The 15542-nt window shown below is 36.8% G+C and overlaps 3 protein-coding genes across 8 annotated transcripts in view; all 3 read right to left on the reverse strand.

Moving 5' to 3' along the window:
• IMPA1 (inositol monophosphatase 1) overlaps positions 1-3521 on the reverse strand; it is a 36041-nt gene extending 32520 nt beyond the window's left edge. Inside the window, exon 1 of the mRNA XM_037803107.1 lies at positions 3505-3521. The gene's annotated coding sequence lies outside the window, so the exon portion shown is untranslated. The remainder of the gene's footprint in view (positions 1-3504) is intronic.
• On the reverse strand, positions 10-3987 carry SLC10A5 (solute carrier family 10 member 5). The gene has a single exon (XM_037803105.1). It carries the CDS (start codon positions 3818-3820, stop codon positions 2510-2512), a length of 1311 nt encoding a protein of 436 aa, XP_037659033.1. The 5' UTR covers positions 3821-3987; the 3' UTR covers positions 10-2509.
• A 5292-nt stretch (positions 3988-9279) lies between these two features.
• Positions 9280-15542, reverse strand: part of ZFAND1 (zinc finger AN1-type containing 1) — a 32778-nt gene continuing 26515 nt past the window's right edge. For 4 of the 6 annotated variants that reach the window (XM_037803319.1, XM_037803315.1, XM_037803317.1 and 1 more), the window contains 3 exons: positions 11022-11177; positions 10704-10923; positions 9280-10437 (listed from right to left, as the gene is read on the reverse strand). In XM_037803319.1, coding sequence (XP_037659247.1) covers positions 10753-10923; positions 11022-11177 — 327 coding nt within the window. In that variant the 3' untranslated portion in view covers positions 9280-10437; positions 10704-10752. Of the gene's footprint in view, positions 10438-10703; positions 10948-11021; positions 11178-15542 lie in introns of those variants that run through there. The other 2 variants (XR_005211679.1, XM_037803318.1) reach the window with 2 other exon arrangements.

The following is a 15542-nucleotide window of genomic DNA, read 5'->3' on the forward strand; positions in this document are numbered from 1 at the left end:
ATAACTTGAGTAAGTTCACCCCCATTTGACATTTTTAGGCAGGGTTTACCAAGTAAAATCTCAGTCTTCCATGATACAAGTAACAGAACTGGGATTGCAGACACAGGCATAGTCTGGCTCCAGAATACATGATCTTGACCTTTATAGGTCATATTGATCAGTTACTCTCATAAATGTTTAATGAGCAACTATTCACAATGCACTGTGCTAAACACTGTATGGAAGTCAAAGAATAGTATGTGGTCCTTGCCTTCAAACAGATTACATTTGGTTGTGCTCTAACTAGAAAGCTGCAGCACTGTGTGATTATTCTCATCAACCTGAGCTTTCTTCTTCACTTTACCCCATTTCCCTGCCAATGGTGCTAGGTCCTACGGTGTTATGCAAGAATTACAGGCTTATAATGTCAAGATCTTAAATCTCAGTCAAATCTCTTCATTTCACAAATCTGAAAACTGAAAAGTACATAGAAGTGTTTTGTTTGCAGTCACAAGATTAATGATAGAAATGCAACTAGAAAGGCAGGTCTCTTGTTCCCAATCAGTAAAATATGTTCATAAAAATGTATGCAAGTTAAATTTGCAAAAATTTAATTATATTTTAAACCTGAGTTGAGATTTTTGTTTAAAGGAGTTAGTAGTAAACTATTCCACATAGGCAATAATAATTTCATAAAGTGAATAATAACCACCCACCACCACTTCAATCCAGGTCTTTATAATCTTGGTTCCAGATACTGGATTTGGTGAAGTTAGATAAAAAGGACTTCAGTTGTCTTATCAACTGACAAGAAAAACAAAAATTCCCTAATATTAAGGACAAGATGGTGAATGACACTGACAAAAAATGTTTAAAAGTTTTATGCTCCATATCTAATAATCAGATTGATATTTCAAATCAATAACAAATATATCAGGGTCAAAGGTTTAAACTGATGAAATAATAGATGCTAAATTACTGAGCACTTACTATATGTCAAGCACTGTTCTAAGCACATTGTTACATAAGATCTTATTTAATCCTGATGACAATCTGATGGACACCATTATCTCCATTTTTCAGATGGGGAAACTGAACCTCAGGGAGATTAAGTAATTTGCCTAAAGTCACAAGGCTAGGGAATGGGGGAAGCGGGATTATTTAGAGTGATATTTCCAATTCTTGATGTCCACACTCTTTTTGTAGAAGAGATCTGGAAATAGATGCTAAAAATTTCCATTAAAAATTCAAAAGTGGTATATAAAGAGTATTATTCATTTGGACCCTATTCTATGTTTCAACACTTTATTTGAATAAGCACATAGAAGAGATTGTGTTAGATATGGGGAGTATCAAAATGAACAAAATTCTAATGCTCAAGGATTTACAGCAAATAGGAAGGATAAAACAAGAACATTAATAGCAGGATTGCAAAATACTATGAGTACAAATAATTTAGAGAAAATTTCTCTTTCAGGCAGGTAGGGAGGATTAGCAAAAGGTTCACAGCACGGGTTATTTGAGCCAGGTCTATAAGAATGGTTAAGATTTAGATAGAAATTGAGTAGATCTCTCAGGTAGCAGGAACAGCACAAAGGCATATTTATGAGGCACCAAGTCATCCTCTTTGATGGGAGTGCAAAGAAATTGGAAGAGGAAACAAAACTGTAAAGCTAGATTGAGGTCAGACAGTAGAGTATAACAGATGCCTTACTAAGGAAGACAGACTTTATTCAAAAGGAAAAAAAGTTGTGTGGCAGAGAAACTACATGATCAAAGTTAGACTTTAGGAAGATAATTCTGACAGTAGTTGGAGGGTGGACAGACTGGCTAAAAGCAGAATGGTTTAGGGAAGAAGTATTATATAATGGGCAGAACAAAAGTGGTGGCACTGGGAATGGTGAGGAGACTGATAAAAAAGATACTATAGGAACTTTTCTGTAGGAAATAGCGAAAGAGGGAGAGGGAGAGGAATGACCCTGTGTTTCAGGGTTAACACTAATGTCTTTAGTGGGAGATGTGGAAGGTAGGAAGAAGCAGTTATGAAGCAGAGATGCTACATTTAAGACATGCTGATTCTGATGGGCCAATGAGAGATCCAAATAGGAATGGGCAGATTCATTCACTGAGTTTTTATTAAAGGCCTATTATGTGGACCCTCCTTCCTTAAAAACTTAGGATACATCATGATCACTACAGAGAGGATATTTTTAAATTATCCTTTCATGTTTAAGAAACCATAATAAAATGTACTCAAATCCTTTTCTATAAAACATCCCCAAACCAACTCTTAGTTGAAAAGTTGTCTCTTTTCTCTGAACAGCACATTTAACTGTCTGTACCACTTAATTGGGTGCTTAGCATGTATGTATGTGTATATAAATATATTGTTTTCCTATGTGTGTGTGTGTATTTGTTTTGTTTTTCTAATGTTGAGTTTTCAACCAGATCACAAAGTGGCTTGAGAGCTGGCACCATTTTAGAGTCTTTGAATCCTACCATGAGTAGGAATTTAGTAATGCTTTTATTGTTAGACCAGGGGAAATTTTTTTCTTCTCTCTTCTATGGTAAGAATACATCTTTTCTTAGCCTTGTAGACCAGAAGAGTCAGTAACATTTCACATCCAGAACACATAGCTACTATAAAAGGGGCAACAGAAGCTAAGTCTGCTTTGGACTGTGAAAATGAGAGATGAATAATGGCAAGGGCTAAGAAACTATTTAGCATCCCACATTCAAAAGCAATGGTTTTACAAACAGGAAGAGGTAGCATACATATTTTAGCCAAGGAGTACCCAAACAACAAACCCAAGGCAGGAACTAATAGACCCAACAGAAGTATCTCTAGGTTAACTGTTTTTAGAAATATTAATCCCATTCTAAAAGTCAAATAAATCCCTATAGACATTAAAATGAAACTCAGAGGTCTAACTATCCTTTCTAGGAAGTTTGCTTTTTCAGGTATCATACGCTTGATGATTACTCCAAATGATATAGGTATCAGTATGAAAAGGAGTGTTGACACAATTTTAGAAACAGGAATATGAAGTGTTCCTGATAACCTTAACATCCCACTGTATATATAAGAATTGACAGGCATCATGATCAGGGCCAATAATGTAGATGTGCAAGTCATCAAAATGGCCAAAGTGATATCTCCTTCTAGAAGCAGAGCAAACATATAGCCCCCACCCCCTCCTGGGCATGTGCAGGTCATTACAAATCCAAAAGCCTGAGGTTTAGGCAATGCTAAAATCTGGGTCAAAAGAAATCCACAAAATGGCATAAGAAAAAACTGTATAACTGCCCCAAGAATTATTGGCAGAGGTCTGTTCCATACTCTTTGAAGCACCTGCAATTCAATCTTGCAACCAAATGCACACTTATTTAACAGTATCATTGGGAGAATAAGCAGCAGGATGTTTCTATCAATATGCACTGATGCCTCAAAAAGACTGTCTTTTCTTTGTTTGAGTACCTTGACTTTCACATTTTTTATTTCATCAATGAGTCTTTCTTGCCTACCTTCAAAATCCCATAGTTGAATGGTCAAATTTGTCTCTCCTTCATCTGTCACAAAGTCTATGATAAAGTTTGTAACATCCGATGAGATTTTGGTCACATTCACCACCTGCAACACTTTAGGATCTTCTAACTGCATGAGGAGGTAGCTGGAGTTTGGCCATTTATCTTTGTAACTTGACTTTACGATGATGGTTTCTTTGGTCTTTGCAAAAAATAGTATTTCAGTCTTTTCTATATTCAGGAAACTGATAAATGACTGCTGTGCATCTCCCAGAGTCACAAACAAGAGCAGAACAATAAAAAGTTTTCTAATCATTTTGAAAGCTTAAATTTTATAGGCAAAATCAGTTTAAAAAACAAAAAGAACAGCCTTCTTACAGGTATTTCCAATGAAAGTCTGAGGTTGGGTTGGATAACATTTGTTTTTGCTGGATCAAAGTCCAGTAGGAGGGACTGGACTTTGAGTTGAGTGACACAACTTGTTTAACCTGTAGTTTTGAACAATAAAAAGCCATGCCATTTAACAGGTTCAATTAATCCCAACAGAAACCTAATCTCATTCCTCCTGACTTCCTTATTTCTGTCAATGAAAAAAAAAACAAGTCTCCTACTTACCTAACTTAAAATCTTGAAATCATCACTTTTGACTTCAGGCCCTTCCTATGGAAAATCTACACTAAAAGTAATCAAGATCCAAAAGTCTAAAAGACATTTAGGAGGAGAACCAAGATGGCGGCTAGGTGAGACAGGGCAAAAAAACACCTCCATGAAAAATACTAGATAAAAACCAGAAAGTGGCCCAGAATACCGGTTTCAGTGATGCGCCAGCTGGACGAGGTCTCCTAGTACCACAGGGACCGTACACGTGGTGAAACAGGGAGTCTGCATTCTGAAATGAGTGAGTAAGCTGGCTGGAAGACCCGCACCCGTGCTGCGGTGTGGGGAAGCCAGGAGTTGGCATTTGGAGACCGACTGGTTCTTGTAAAAGAAAAAAAAAAGGGAAAAACCCAGGAGCGGCTACAGTTGTGACAGTGGGAACCACGCAGTAAAACACAGCAGGAGAGGGCTGAGCCGGCCTCTTGGTGTCTGTCCTGGAGGATAGCCCGCTGCAGATACCCTCAGGGCCAGGGGAGTGGAGGGGAGAGCCGGAAGCAGAAAGAAACCCCGCAGCTTGCAGCTGGCTCCCCGGAGGGCTGGATAAACTCCTGCCCGAGGCAGTGCCCACAGCCCAGAGCCCCGCCAGTTGTCCCGGAGCTGGGAAGGAGGAACTGTGAAAGGGGGGGGGGGAGTTGAGATGCCTTGTTCGGCCATCTTTGCATCAGGCTGAGAGCGCCCCTGCAAGGTCTGGCGGCCCAGGGCTTCCCTTGAGGGACGATGCACACTGGTGACGTAGCACTGCATTCCCTCGGCAGAGGTCCTGGAAGATCACAGCTGAGAAAGGGGGCCCACTCGGAAAACCCAGAGATGCTATGCCAAGTCCAGTGGTTTGTGGGTCAGCGAGAGAGAGGGTCTGGGGCTGAACTGAAATGAAGGCTTAGACTCCTGCGGCGGCCTTGAATCTCCAAGAAATTGGGGGGTTTGAATATTAAAGCTGCTTTTCCCCCCTGGCCACCCGGACACACACCCCACATTCAGGGCAGACGGCTCCAGCAACACACCCAAACTGAGTTCACCAACTGAACCCCACAAGAATCATTTCCCCACACACCGCGGGGACAAGGTTGAGGAGAACTGACTTGAGGGGTATAGGTGACTCGCAGATACCATCTGCTGGTTAGAGAAAGTATACACTACCAACTTGTGTTTCTGAAAAATTAGATTGGTATCTTTTTTTACAACTCGAAAGAACCCTATCAAGCAAAGCAAATGCCAAGAGGCAAAAAACAACAGAAAATCTTAATGCATATGATAAAACCAAACAATATGGAGAACCCAATTCCAAACACCCAAATCAAAATATCAGAAGAGACACAGTACTTGGCACAATTAATCAAAGAACTACAATCGAGGAACGAAAACATGGCAAAGGATTTAAAGGACATGAAGAAGACCATGGCCCAGGATATAAGTGACATAAAGAAGACCTCAGAAGAGCATAAAGAAGACATTGCAAGAGTAAATAAAAAAATAGAAGATCTTAAAGAAATAAAAGAAACTGTTGACCAAATTAAAAAGAGTCTGGATACTCACAATACAAGATTAGAGGAAGTTAAACAATGTCTCATTGTCCTAGAAGTCCACAGAACAGAAAATGAAAGAACAAAAGAAAGAATAGAGAAAAAAATTGAAAAAATCAAAATGGATCTCAGGGATACGATAGATAAAATAAAATGTCCAAACTTAAGAGTCATTGGTGTCCCAGAAGGGGAAGAGAAGGGTAAAGGTCTAGAAAGGGTATTCAAAGAAATTGTTGGGGAAAACTTCCCCAACCTTCTACACAATATAAATACACAAATCATAAATGCCCAGCGAACTCCAAATAGAATACATCCAAATAAACCCACTTGGAGACATATTGTGATCAGACTGTCAAATACTGAAGAGAAGGAGCAAGTTCTGAAAGCAGCAAGAGAAAAGCAATTCACCACATACAAAGGAAACAACATAAGACTAAGTAGTGACTACTCAGTGCCCACCATGGAGGCGACAAGGCCGTGGCATGACATATTTAAAATTCTGAGAGAGAAAAATTTCCAACCAAGAATACTTTATCCAGCAAAACTCTCCTTTAAATTTGAGGGAGAGCTTAAATTTTTCACAGACAAACAAATGCTGAAAGAGTTTGCCAATAAAAGACCTGCCCTACTTCAGATACTAAAGGGAGCCCTACCGACAGAGAAACAAAGAAGAAAGAGATATAGAGAATTTTAACAGACATATATAGAACCTTACATCCCAAATCACCAGGACAATCATTTTTCTCTAGTGATGACGGATCTTTCTCCAGAAGGGACCATAAGCTGGGACATAAAACAAGCCTCAATAAATTAAAAAAAAAAAAATTGAATATATTCAAAGCACATTCTCCGACCACAATGGAATACAAGTAGAAGTCAATAATTTTTGAATTGTAACTCCACTATTTACTTCCTACATGATATAAAATACAGAAACTCTAATGACAAATCAGTGGTTTTGAACTCAATGTAAAATATGTAATTTTAGACAATTATCTAAAGGTGGGGGAATGGAGGAGTATAGGAACATAGTTTATGTGTCGTATTGAAGTGAAGGTGCTATCAAAGAAAAACAAGATTGTTATGGATTTAAGTGGTTAATTTTAAGCCCCACAGTAAACACAAAGAAATTATCAGAGATTATGACCACAGAAATGAAAAGTAGAGTATGGGTTAAGAGAAATGGGGGAAGGGGCAATGAGGAGTTAAGAAATGAGTGTAGGGTTGCTGTTTGAGGTGAAGGGAAATTTCTAGTAGTGGTTGGTGGGAAAGAGCATTACAACATTCTAAATATGATTAATCCCACTAATGGAATGCTAGGGAGGGGATGGAATGGGAAGATTTAGGCTGTATATATGTTTCCACAATTGGAAAAAAAATTAAAAAGACAGTCTAAATAGATGACAATTGAATGCCAAGGATGAACCTGGATGGGATTGGAGGATGGAGGACAGGAGGCTCAAAGGGACACAGTTGAGACATAAGGAAAAGGAAATATAGAATGTAAGCTTTGTATCATTGTTGAATCTCTTGTACTTCTTAGCTGCGCTTAATGGGATTGCATAAAAGAATGCTCTTGTTCATGGGAAGTGCATATGTGAATTATAGTGTTTGTTCAAGGATGTGTGCAGCTAGCTCTCATGTTCAGAAGACAGAGCAATAGATGATGGATGATAGATAGGGAGAGAGGGAGGGAAGGAAAGAAATAGCGATGTGACAGCATGTTAAAGTTGCTGAATTGGGGTACTGGGGGAGGGAGGTCAGGGTATGCTGGAGTTCTGTGTATGGGGTTAGTATTGTTTTTGCAACTGTTCTTATAACTTTGAATTTATTTCAAAATAAAAAAAAAAGACATTTAGGAAGCATACTGAGGTGGGCATTACTATTTTGTTCATTCAAGTCAAAATCAAACATTTGCTTTACATGTTTGCTGAGATAGGAGCTTGGTACACAATAGTGATCAAGCCAGAAGAGGTCTCTGCTCTCCTGGAGCTTAGTTGGGTGGCCCGTTATTGTTACTTAGTAGAAAACTGAAGATTACATAAACAACTGATTTGGCTGCACCCATAGGCCATTGAGTAGTTTTCCTACAACTCTAAAGAGTGACTACTTGTCAGATAAAAACAGAAACTTGTTTTTGCTGTCCTTAAATAGAAAACAAGCTGCTGGATCACTACCAGTTAGCTTGAGAACCTCAAGTAAGTAGGTTACTGGAACTGCATCATAATGTACAGCCTGGTCAGGGGCTGTTATTGCTCGACACTTGGACCCTGCCACCACAGGGCAATGGAAAGCTACGGAACAAATTCTAATTTGTATTCTTTCTTTGCACACTGTTCCCTAGTCACAGCTCAGGACATTTAATTGACCCATGTCTGTGCCTCAGCTGCTAAGGATCAGGAAAAATAACAGGCTTTTTGGATGTCAACCCACAGACTCACCCAATGGTGTATTCCCCAAGCAAGGGGAGGGAGTTTTGATACCATTCAGAAAAAAACAAAACAAAAACATTACACTTGTCTTCTATTGAGCCTACGGATTCAGTAGTCTCTAAACATCACCATTTCAGCAGACCCTTCATGTAATCATGAGGCATTTGTGTTAAATACAACAATGACAATTTCTATTAAGATCATAAAATATCTGTCCCTCAGAAATTGTCATAGACATTTTTATTGTTCATTTTGACAAGTTTTTACAAATTCTATTGTTTATATAGGTTAATCTTTCAAATGCAGAAGACTGCAGATTTTTCAAATTTTATTACTATGTACCACATTATGTAAAACAAGATACATTGTACCAATGTTGATTATAGAACAGAATTAATCTGTTTCTGTGATACCTCAGTTAAATTCTCACTTTAAAAAATAAAAAACAAACATAAAACAGGAACTTTATGAAACGAAGTATTTTTTACAATTATGCAACCATCTTAATCCACAATTTTTGTCGCCCAGGTATATAAACAACATGTGTAAAGTTTTTCTTGTTCCCAGATTCCTCTATCTGCAACCTGTTCCTTTCTTCCTCAGATTCTCTAAGCCTTCTTGTCATCTGAAAATGGGGATGCTGGTGGGTGGGCAAGGGCAGAGCTGAGAAATCTGATAATCTATCATTCATATATATTTACTGACTGATTACATTTAAACCGAAGCTCATGTATACCCTAGCATTGTTGGAACTATCTGAATTTAAAACCCCCTTTTTCTACTTGTGGGTTTTCTACTTATAATTTTAGGTATATGTAAGGAGGGAGAAAGATACCAGGGTGGGGTAAGGACACAGACCCTAAAATTTCATGAAGCATATTCAACTGAAAGACCTAAAAGAAAGTCTAAAAAAATTGTCTGATTTCAGAGTACTTTAGAAATGGGAAGCTGGAAGAGTTGATATTCTCTCTCTCCCCCACAACTTTCTCCGTAGGAGACTGTTGCCAAGCTGGAGCCCAGTCTGTAGAGCCTCTGAGGATGCTAGTACCTAAACCTCTTCCAGACTAGTTTGCTCCACTATTTGGGACCTACCCTAATTTAAAACAGGTATGCCTACTGATATAAGTCCTTCCCTCCAGTCTCTTTTCTTCTTTCTCTCTGCTAGCCTTACCTTTTCTCCCCTGACCAGTTTTTTTTTTTTTTTTTCCTGGAAAACATTTAGCTTTAGTTCAATTCATGAGATGTGGTGATCACTTACTATGTGATAGATCCTAAGGTATGAGATTGGATTAAAACTTTCTGGTATCTCGGAACATACTTAAGGATTTAATGTATTATGAAACGGTTTTAGTTTCTGATAGAAGTGCAAGTGGAACATGGCTTTATTTGCTATCTATATTACTCATTTGGCATCTGTCACATTGCTTTGTATTACAGCTATATGCATCCTTATATCTCCTTGTTGTGCCCTCTATAGCAATCTGAAACAAATCCTTGTATTTAGTAGGTACTTAAATAACCATGTCAATGTATGAATGTATAAGCACCTGATATAAGTTTGAAATTATCACCACTCCCCACACGAAAACAATATGAAGAATGCAGAATTAGGAATGAAATAGACCAAATGAGCATTCTGAGTTTGTTCTTTTAATAAAACCTAAAACCATGTCCATGACAATTATATACACATCCAAGACAATTATAATAGAAATTAGACAAAGAGCAAATAAAAATAATTTGTTTCTTCTATAGAAAGTACTTTTTGGGTATAGAAAAAATGCATCAGTCAGAAGCATTAATTTCAATTTGTTGGTAAAATGCAATTACTTTTGGCATGCATTTTGCTTTTGTGTGAAGAGAGAGAGTATACTTAAGTTGGTCTACTCCATTATTCTCATTTGTAATATATTCATACAAACAAAAAGGTAAACACCACTGGAGGGGTCTCTTTGTCAGGTATTTGCCTCAAAGTAGTTGGGGGACACCAAGAATTCATTTCCCTTCCTGGGCCTCAGATTCTTCATTCAAAATCTTAGAAGACTGAATGAGATTCTCTCTTAAATTTCCATGATTCACATACACACATCAATTTACACAAATTGTGACATAGGTAAGACTCTACTTCCTGGCACCATGAACTTTTGGCCATGTGACTTGCTAAAAAAAAAAAAAAAAAAAGTGATACGCGTGTCTTCTAAGAATCAGTCCCTATGTCTGCCATCTCCTTCTTCCTCTGACAAAAGAACGGCCATGTCCTTGGAAAAGGGCTGCTCCTTCAGCATGGATCCTGGAGTAAAGATGGCATGGAGGAGAGTAACAGCCAACAAAGAGATGACATTAAACAAATGAGAAATACACCTTTGTTGTTGGTAACACAGCATCACCTAGAAAAGCTGATTAAATACAAGAATTTGCTGATAAATGAGTAATATTTCATAAATAGTTCATAAAAACTTTAAAACACAAAAACAAATTAAATTTAACAGAAAACTGATAATATAAATTATGACATAATGAAAATAAATTAAAAATCAACTTTTAAAAATAAAAAATATAAAGTAATCATATTAAAATAAATTGACTTAACTATGTACACAGAAGTTTTCTTATGATTTCTGGCTTGAATCCTTGAGCGGCTATTCCAAGTAAGATTCAACATTTTTTAAGAACTGTTCTTCATCATTAAGATATTCCAAGATAATATTTCCACCATTATATAAAGGGCAATCCTTCTTAGCAATCCATGTTTCCAAAGTATGATCCAAGGGTAAGGCTTCTCCTGAAGTAACGTGACATAACCTTAATTTCTTTTAAGAGAAAAATAAATCATACTGTAATAAACAAACATGCTTGTATAAAGTATCCTATAACTTTTCAGGTTAAAATGATTAAAACCAGCTGTTACCTTAGCCATTGATTTGTTATTGTCATTTTTAAGACTGGCTAAAGAAGCTGCAAAATCTATGACTTTTCCAATGCTCCATCGGTGGCAAAAGAACATTGGTTTGCTCTTTTCTTTGCTTCCCTTAGGTAAGAAAACCTGAAAGTAAATTCTTTCTGACTGTAAAGACAAAGAGAATACAAATTACTTACATGAAATAAACATGTGTTTTTGTCTGGTGACATCCCTTCCTCTCTTCTTCTGGTCAAAGGATTACCCTCTAATGATTGCAAATTTTAGTGGGAATGCCAATCACAGTCCTCCAGCATCCACACACATGCATGGGCACATGACACTTGGTGACATAATAGTGTTGCAAAGATAGCTAAGTTAGTTAATCAGGGTCTTTTCCTGTATGTACAGAAGCTGGGGGTGGGGTGGGGGGGATGGGGTGTGAGGGGTGGGAGGAGGGGTGGTGTGATGATGGTAGTGAGGAGCTCTCCTTTTCTTAGTTAAGACTTGTTGAATTAAATGTGGAATTGCCTACAGCCATCCCCCACTGCCCCAATGTGGAAAAAGTTGCCTCAAATGGAAAAGAATAAGTTCAATGCATAGACAGAAGTCAAGAAAACAGATGGACTCTTTCAACATCATGTGAGTCTTTGAATTTGGTCAACCCCTGAGAACAGAACAATCTCTGCACTCTTCATTTTATGAGAAAAAAAAATTCTGGCTTTGATTAAAACCAGTTGGAGTTTGAGAATTATTACACTTGTGATTGAAAGATTTGACACATTTATTTTTTAAGTGAAAGGCCTCACTATGTGACTTGGAGACAGGTGTAAATTTTGAGAACTAGACCTTAAAAAATTAGTTAAGTACCTTCTCAGCAAAAGAGTGGGGATTCAGAGATGTTTCCTCTAGTATTCTATACCTTAGCGGCTTTCCTCATATTGTATTTTCTTGCTAAATTAACAGATGCAGGAAAGAAAGAATAGGAACAAATGTTCTTGGCCTCTGATCTTGCCTGATTACTAAAAATTGCTGTAAGAAAAAAAGGCGCCAGCTTTACAAATTAATTCCTGCTGCAACAAAACTTTTTCACACTTAAAAGTAGCTCTGTAGAGCATACCTAAAGCTGTGGGGAAAAGATCACAGCTATCTTAAAAAATAACAGATTCAACACAATTCCCGTAAGGAATTCAGATTTGTTAAAGACCAATGAAGTCTGTTTTTACAGATAAAACACATTAAAAAATACACACACACACAGACACACACAAACAAGTTATTGGATGTTCAAGCTTTGGGCCAAACACTAAAACCTAACAGTTCATGTTCTAAAAATAAAATAACAGGAACATAAATAGGAAAAGAGCAAATTAAAAAGCTACAGTCTCACCTAAAAATAAATAAATAAGTATGTCTGAGGATGAAAAATGAAACAAATTTAAAGCTATAGGCAGGGCTGTAGCCACAGGCCTGCAGGCTTCAGAAGAGGAAGAGGTAGCCAGGAGTTTGTCCTTGTGGTTGATAGGAATATTAGCGCTACATGGGAGATTAAGTACCTGAGTCAGGCTCACTGCTTGGAAGCAAAGGCTATTGTGGGACTCATGTCTAGAAAAGGAGGCTGAAGAAGTTACTGAAGAATGTTAACGTGGGATATTGCTTATATAAACCAATGTTTAGGAAGGCAGAAGAGCATAGATATAATATCCTGACAGTGACCGAAGAAGGGTCCCAGCCAAGTAAATGGATCTGTAATAATCTGAAAATTTCTGTAGGGCAGAAGCTCAAACTGCCAGTCTCAGGCTTTGATTTGGAATGGGGGGTCCTGGGTAGGTGGGACAGGTAGAAGAAAATGAAAAGTTGTTAGGCAGGGAGAGGTGAGTGGAGGGAGACAAACATAAAAAAACCTGCAACTCAAGATGACCATGTAGAATCTGTAAATCAAAATTGAAGGTTAACTCATTACAGAGAAAAGTGAAAATAACCAAACTTGAAAAGCACATTAAAATAAGTTTGTTCAGGATGTACAGGGAGACGAATATAATATCCATAAAGAAGAAGCTGAAGTTATGAAACCAAAACAGGCAGAAATAAAATAAGACATGAAGATCTAATTAGAAATATGAAAAATACAGTTTCTGAAATAAGATATTCAAACAGGATAAACTTCAATAATCTTCAATTTAAAAGCTTAATAAATTCGAAGATAGATTTGTGGAAGTCACCCAGAATATAGCCCAGAGATACAAAGATAGAAATTACAAAAGAGCTGTTACTAAACTTATAGGATAAACTGAGATTCCCAAACAGTATCTAGCAGAACTTTCAGAAGAGAGTAACAGAAATGGTGAAGAAGCAATATTCAGAGAGAAAATGACTACAATTTTCTAAAAGTGAAAAGAGGAGTCAAAATTTAAAATGTGCCTCAGGTGCCAAACTGAATAAATAAAAATAAATCTACACTAGAAACATTGAAAAAGTCTGAAAAGCCACCAAAAAAATATAGATTACCTATAAAGCAATGAGAATAAGACTGACAAGAAGACATTTCCCCAACAATAGATAACAGCAGCTAATGAACTGTGTATTAAAAGATGAGTTTAATGGACAATCTAGCTAAAAGTGAGGGCAATTGAGAACATCTTCTTGACCAAAAGGGGGATGTGAAATGAAATGAAATAAAGCTTCTGTGGATGAGAGATTTCAAATGGAGTTGAGAGGTCACTCTGGTGGACATTCTTACGCACTATATAGATAACACTTTTTCGGTTTTAATGTATTGGAATAGCTAGAAGTAAATACCTGAAACTACCCAAATCCAACCCAGTAGCCTTGACTCTTGAAGACGATTGTATAACAATGTAGATTACAAGGGGTGACAGTGTGATTGTGAAAACCTTATGGATCGCACTCCCTTTATCCAGTGTATGATGGATGAGTAGATAAATGGGGACAAAAACTAAATGAAAAATAGGGGTGGGATGGGGGGTATGATTTGGGTGTTCTTTTTCATTTTTATTTTTTATTCTTATTCTGATTCTTTCCGGTATAAAGAAAATGTTCAAAAACAGACTGGGGTAATGAATGCACAACTATATGATGGTATTGTGAACAGCTGATTGTATACCATGGATGACTGTATGGTATGTGAATATATCTCAATAAAACTCAATTATAAAAAAAAGTGAGGGCAAAACAAAGGCATTGTCAGACAAAAAAGACTAATAAAGTTTATCCTCAAAGACCTTTACTGAATGAACTAATAAAGAATGTACTTTAGCAAATACAAAAGTGAGCCCAACAGGAAGGAGCATCTCCAAACATATATATGTTGGTAGATATAAATAGCTATAGACTTAATAATCTTTGTGGATTTACAAAGATGATGGGGAGATATTCAAGTGGATAAAGCATGTTAAGTTCTTTGTCTTACTTAGGGGGATAGTGATACCAAGTAGTTTTGGACACTGAAAGAAAATCTGATATTTAAATATATCTCTTAGGGATGCAAACACATGTTTTTTATCACCTTTATTATTCAACATTATCTTGGAGCTTCTAGATAATGTAGTACAAGAAAATTAAATAACTGGTATAATAATTGGAAAAGAAAAGCTAAAGCCATCCTTATTTGCTAATGGGGTATGATTGTATCCCTAGAAAATCTAAGGCAGTAGAAGGAAAAAAAACAAACTTTTAAAATTAAAAATTTGATAATGTGGCTGAGACCATACTATGCTCTCTCCTGCTTTATATTATCATTTCTCTCAGTTCTCCCTTTTTTACCTTTAAAGAGTCTATATTCTTTAACAGTATCTGTTGGGAGTCTTTATAATCACAATCTTGTTCCATTGTGACAACCATGAAATCCCACAGAAGTTTTTTTTCAATTTGGATAAAACAATCATAAAGTTTACATGGATGCTCAAAACTGCTGAGAAAAATATGGAAAAATGAGATGGACTTGTATTATACCAGATATTAGAGCATCCTATAAAGCTAACCCGCACCAATCAATTTGGTATTAACAGTATACGAAAAAAATGGATGAGTGGAATCGAATTGGGAAATCCAAATATCCCAGGTTTATATAAAAATTTTAACTTATCATGAAGATGATAGCTCAGTATTTCAAATCAATGGGAACAGAAGATTTATTTATATTGGTGATGGCAAAACTAGCCAAATAACTAGAAGAAAATAAAACTGGACCCTTAGCTCATATCATGTGCTAAAACAAATTCTGAATGAATTAAAGACAAAAACATGAAAATAAAAATGCTTAAGAAAACCTAGTGTAATCTAGGGGTAGGGGAAGACTTCTTAATCAAAAAAGCAATGAAAGAAAAGACAGATCTTAGGCAAATTCACAGCTTTGATATTGCAATGAGAGCAATAATAGAAAGCATTTGATAGACTTTGAAAATAATATTTGCAAAGCAGATTGATTATAGAGAAAGGATTAATTGCTAATATAGTACCAGAGCTCCCATAAATTGAACAAACAAAATAAAAAGATGAGCAACCCAACAGAAA

This window comes from Choloepus didactylus, chromosome 14 (assembly GCF_015220235.1).
Source record: "Choloepus didactylus isolate mChoDid1 chromosome 14, mChoDid1.pri, whole genome shotgun sequence".
NCBI classification, from domain to species: domain Eukaryota; kingdom Metazoa; phylum Chordata; class Mammalia; order Pilosa; family Megalonychidae; genus Choloepus; species Choloepus didactylus.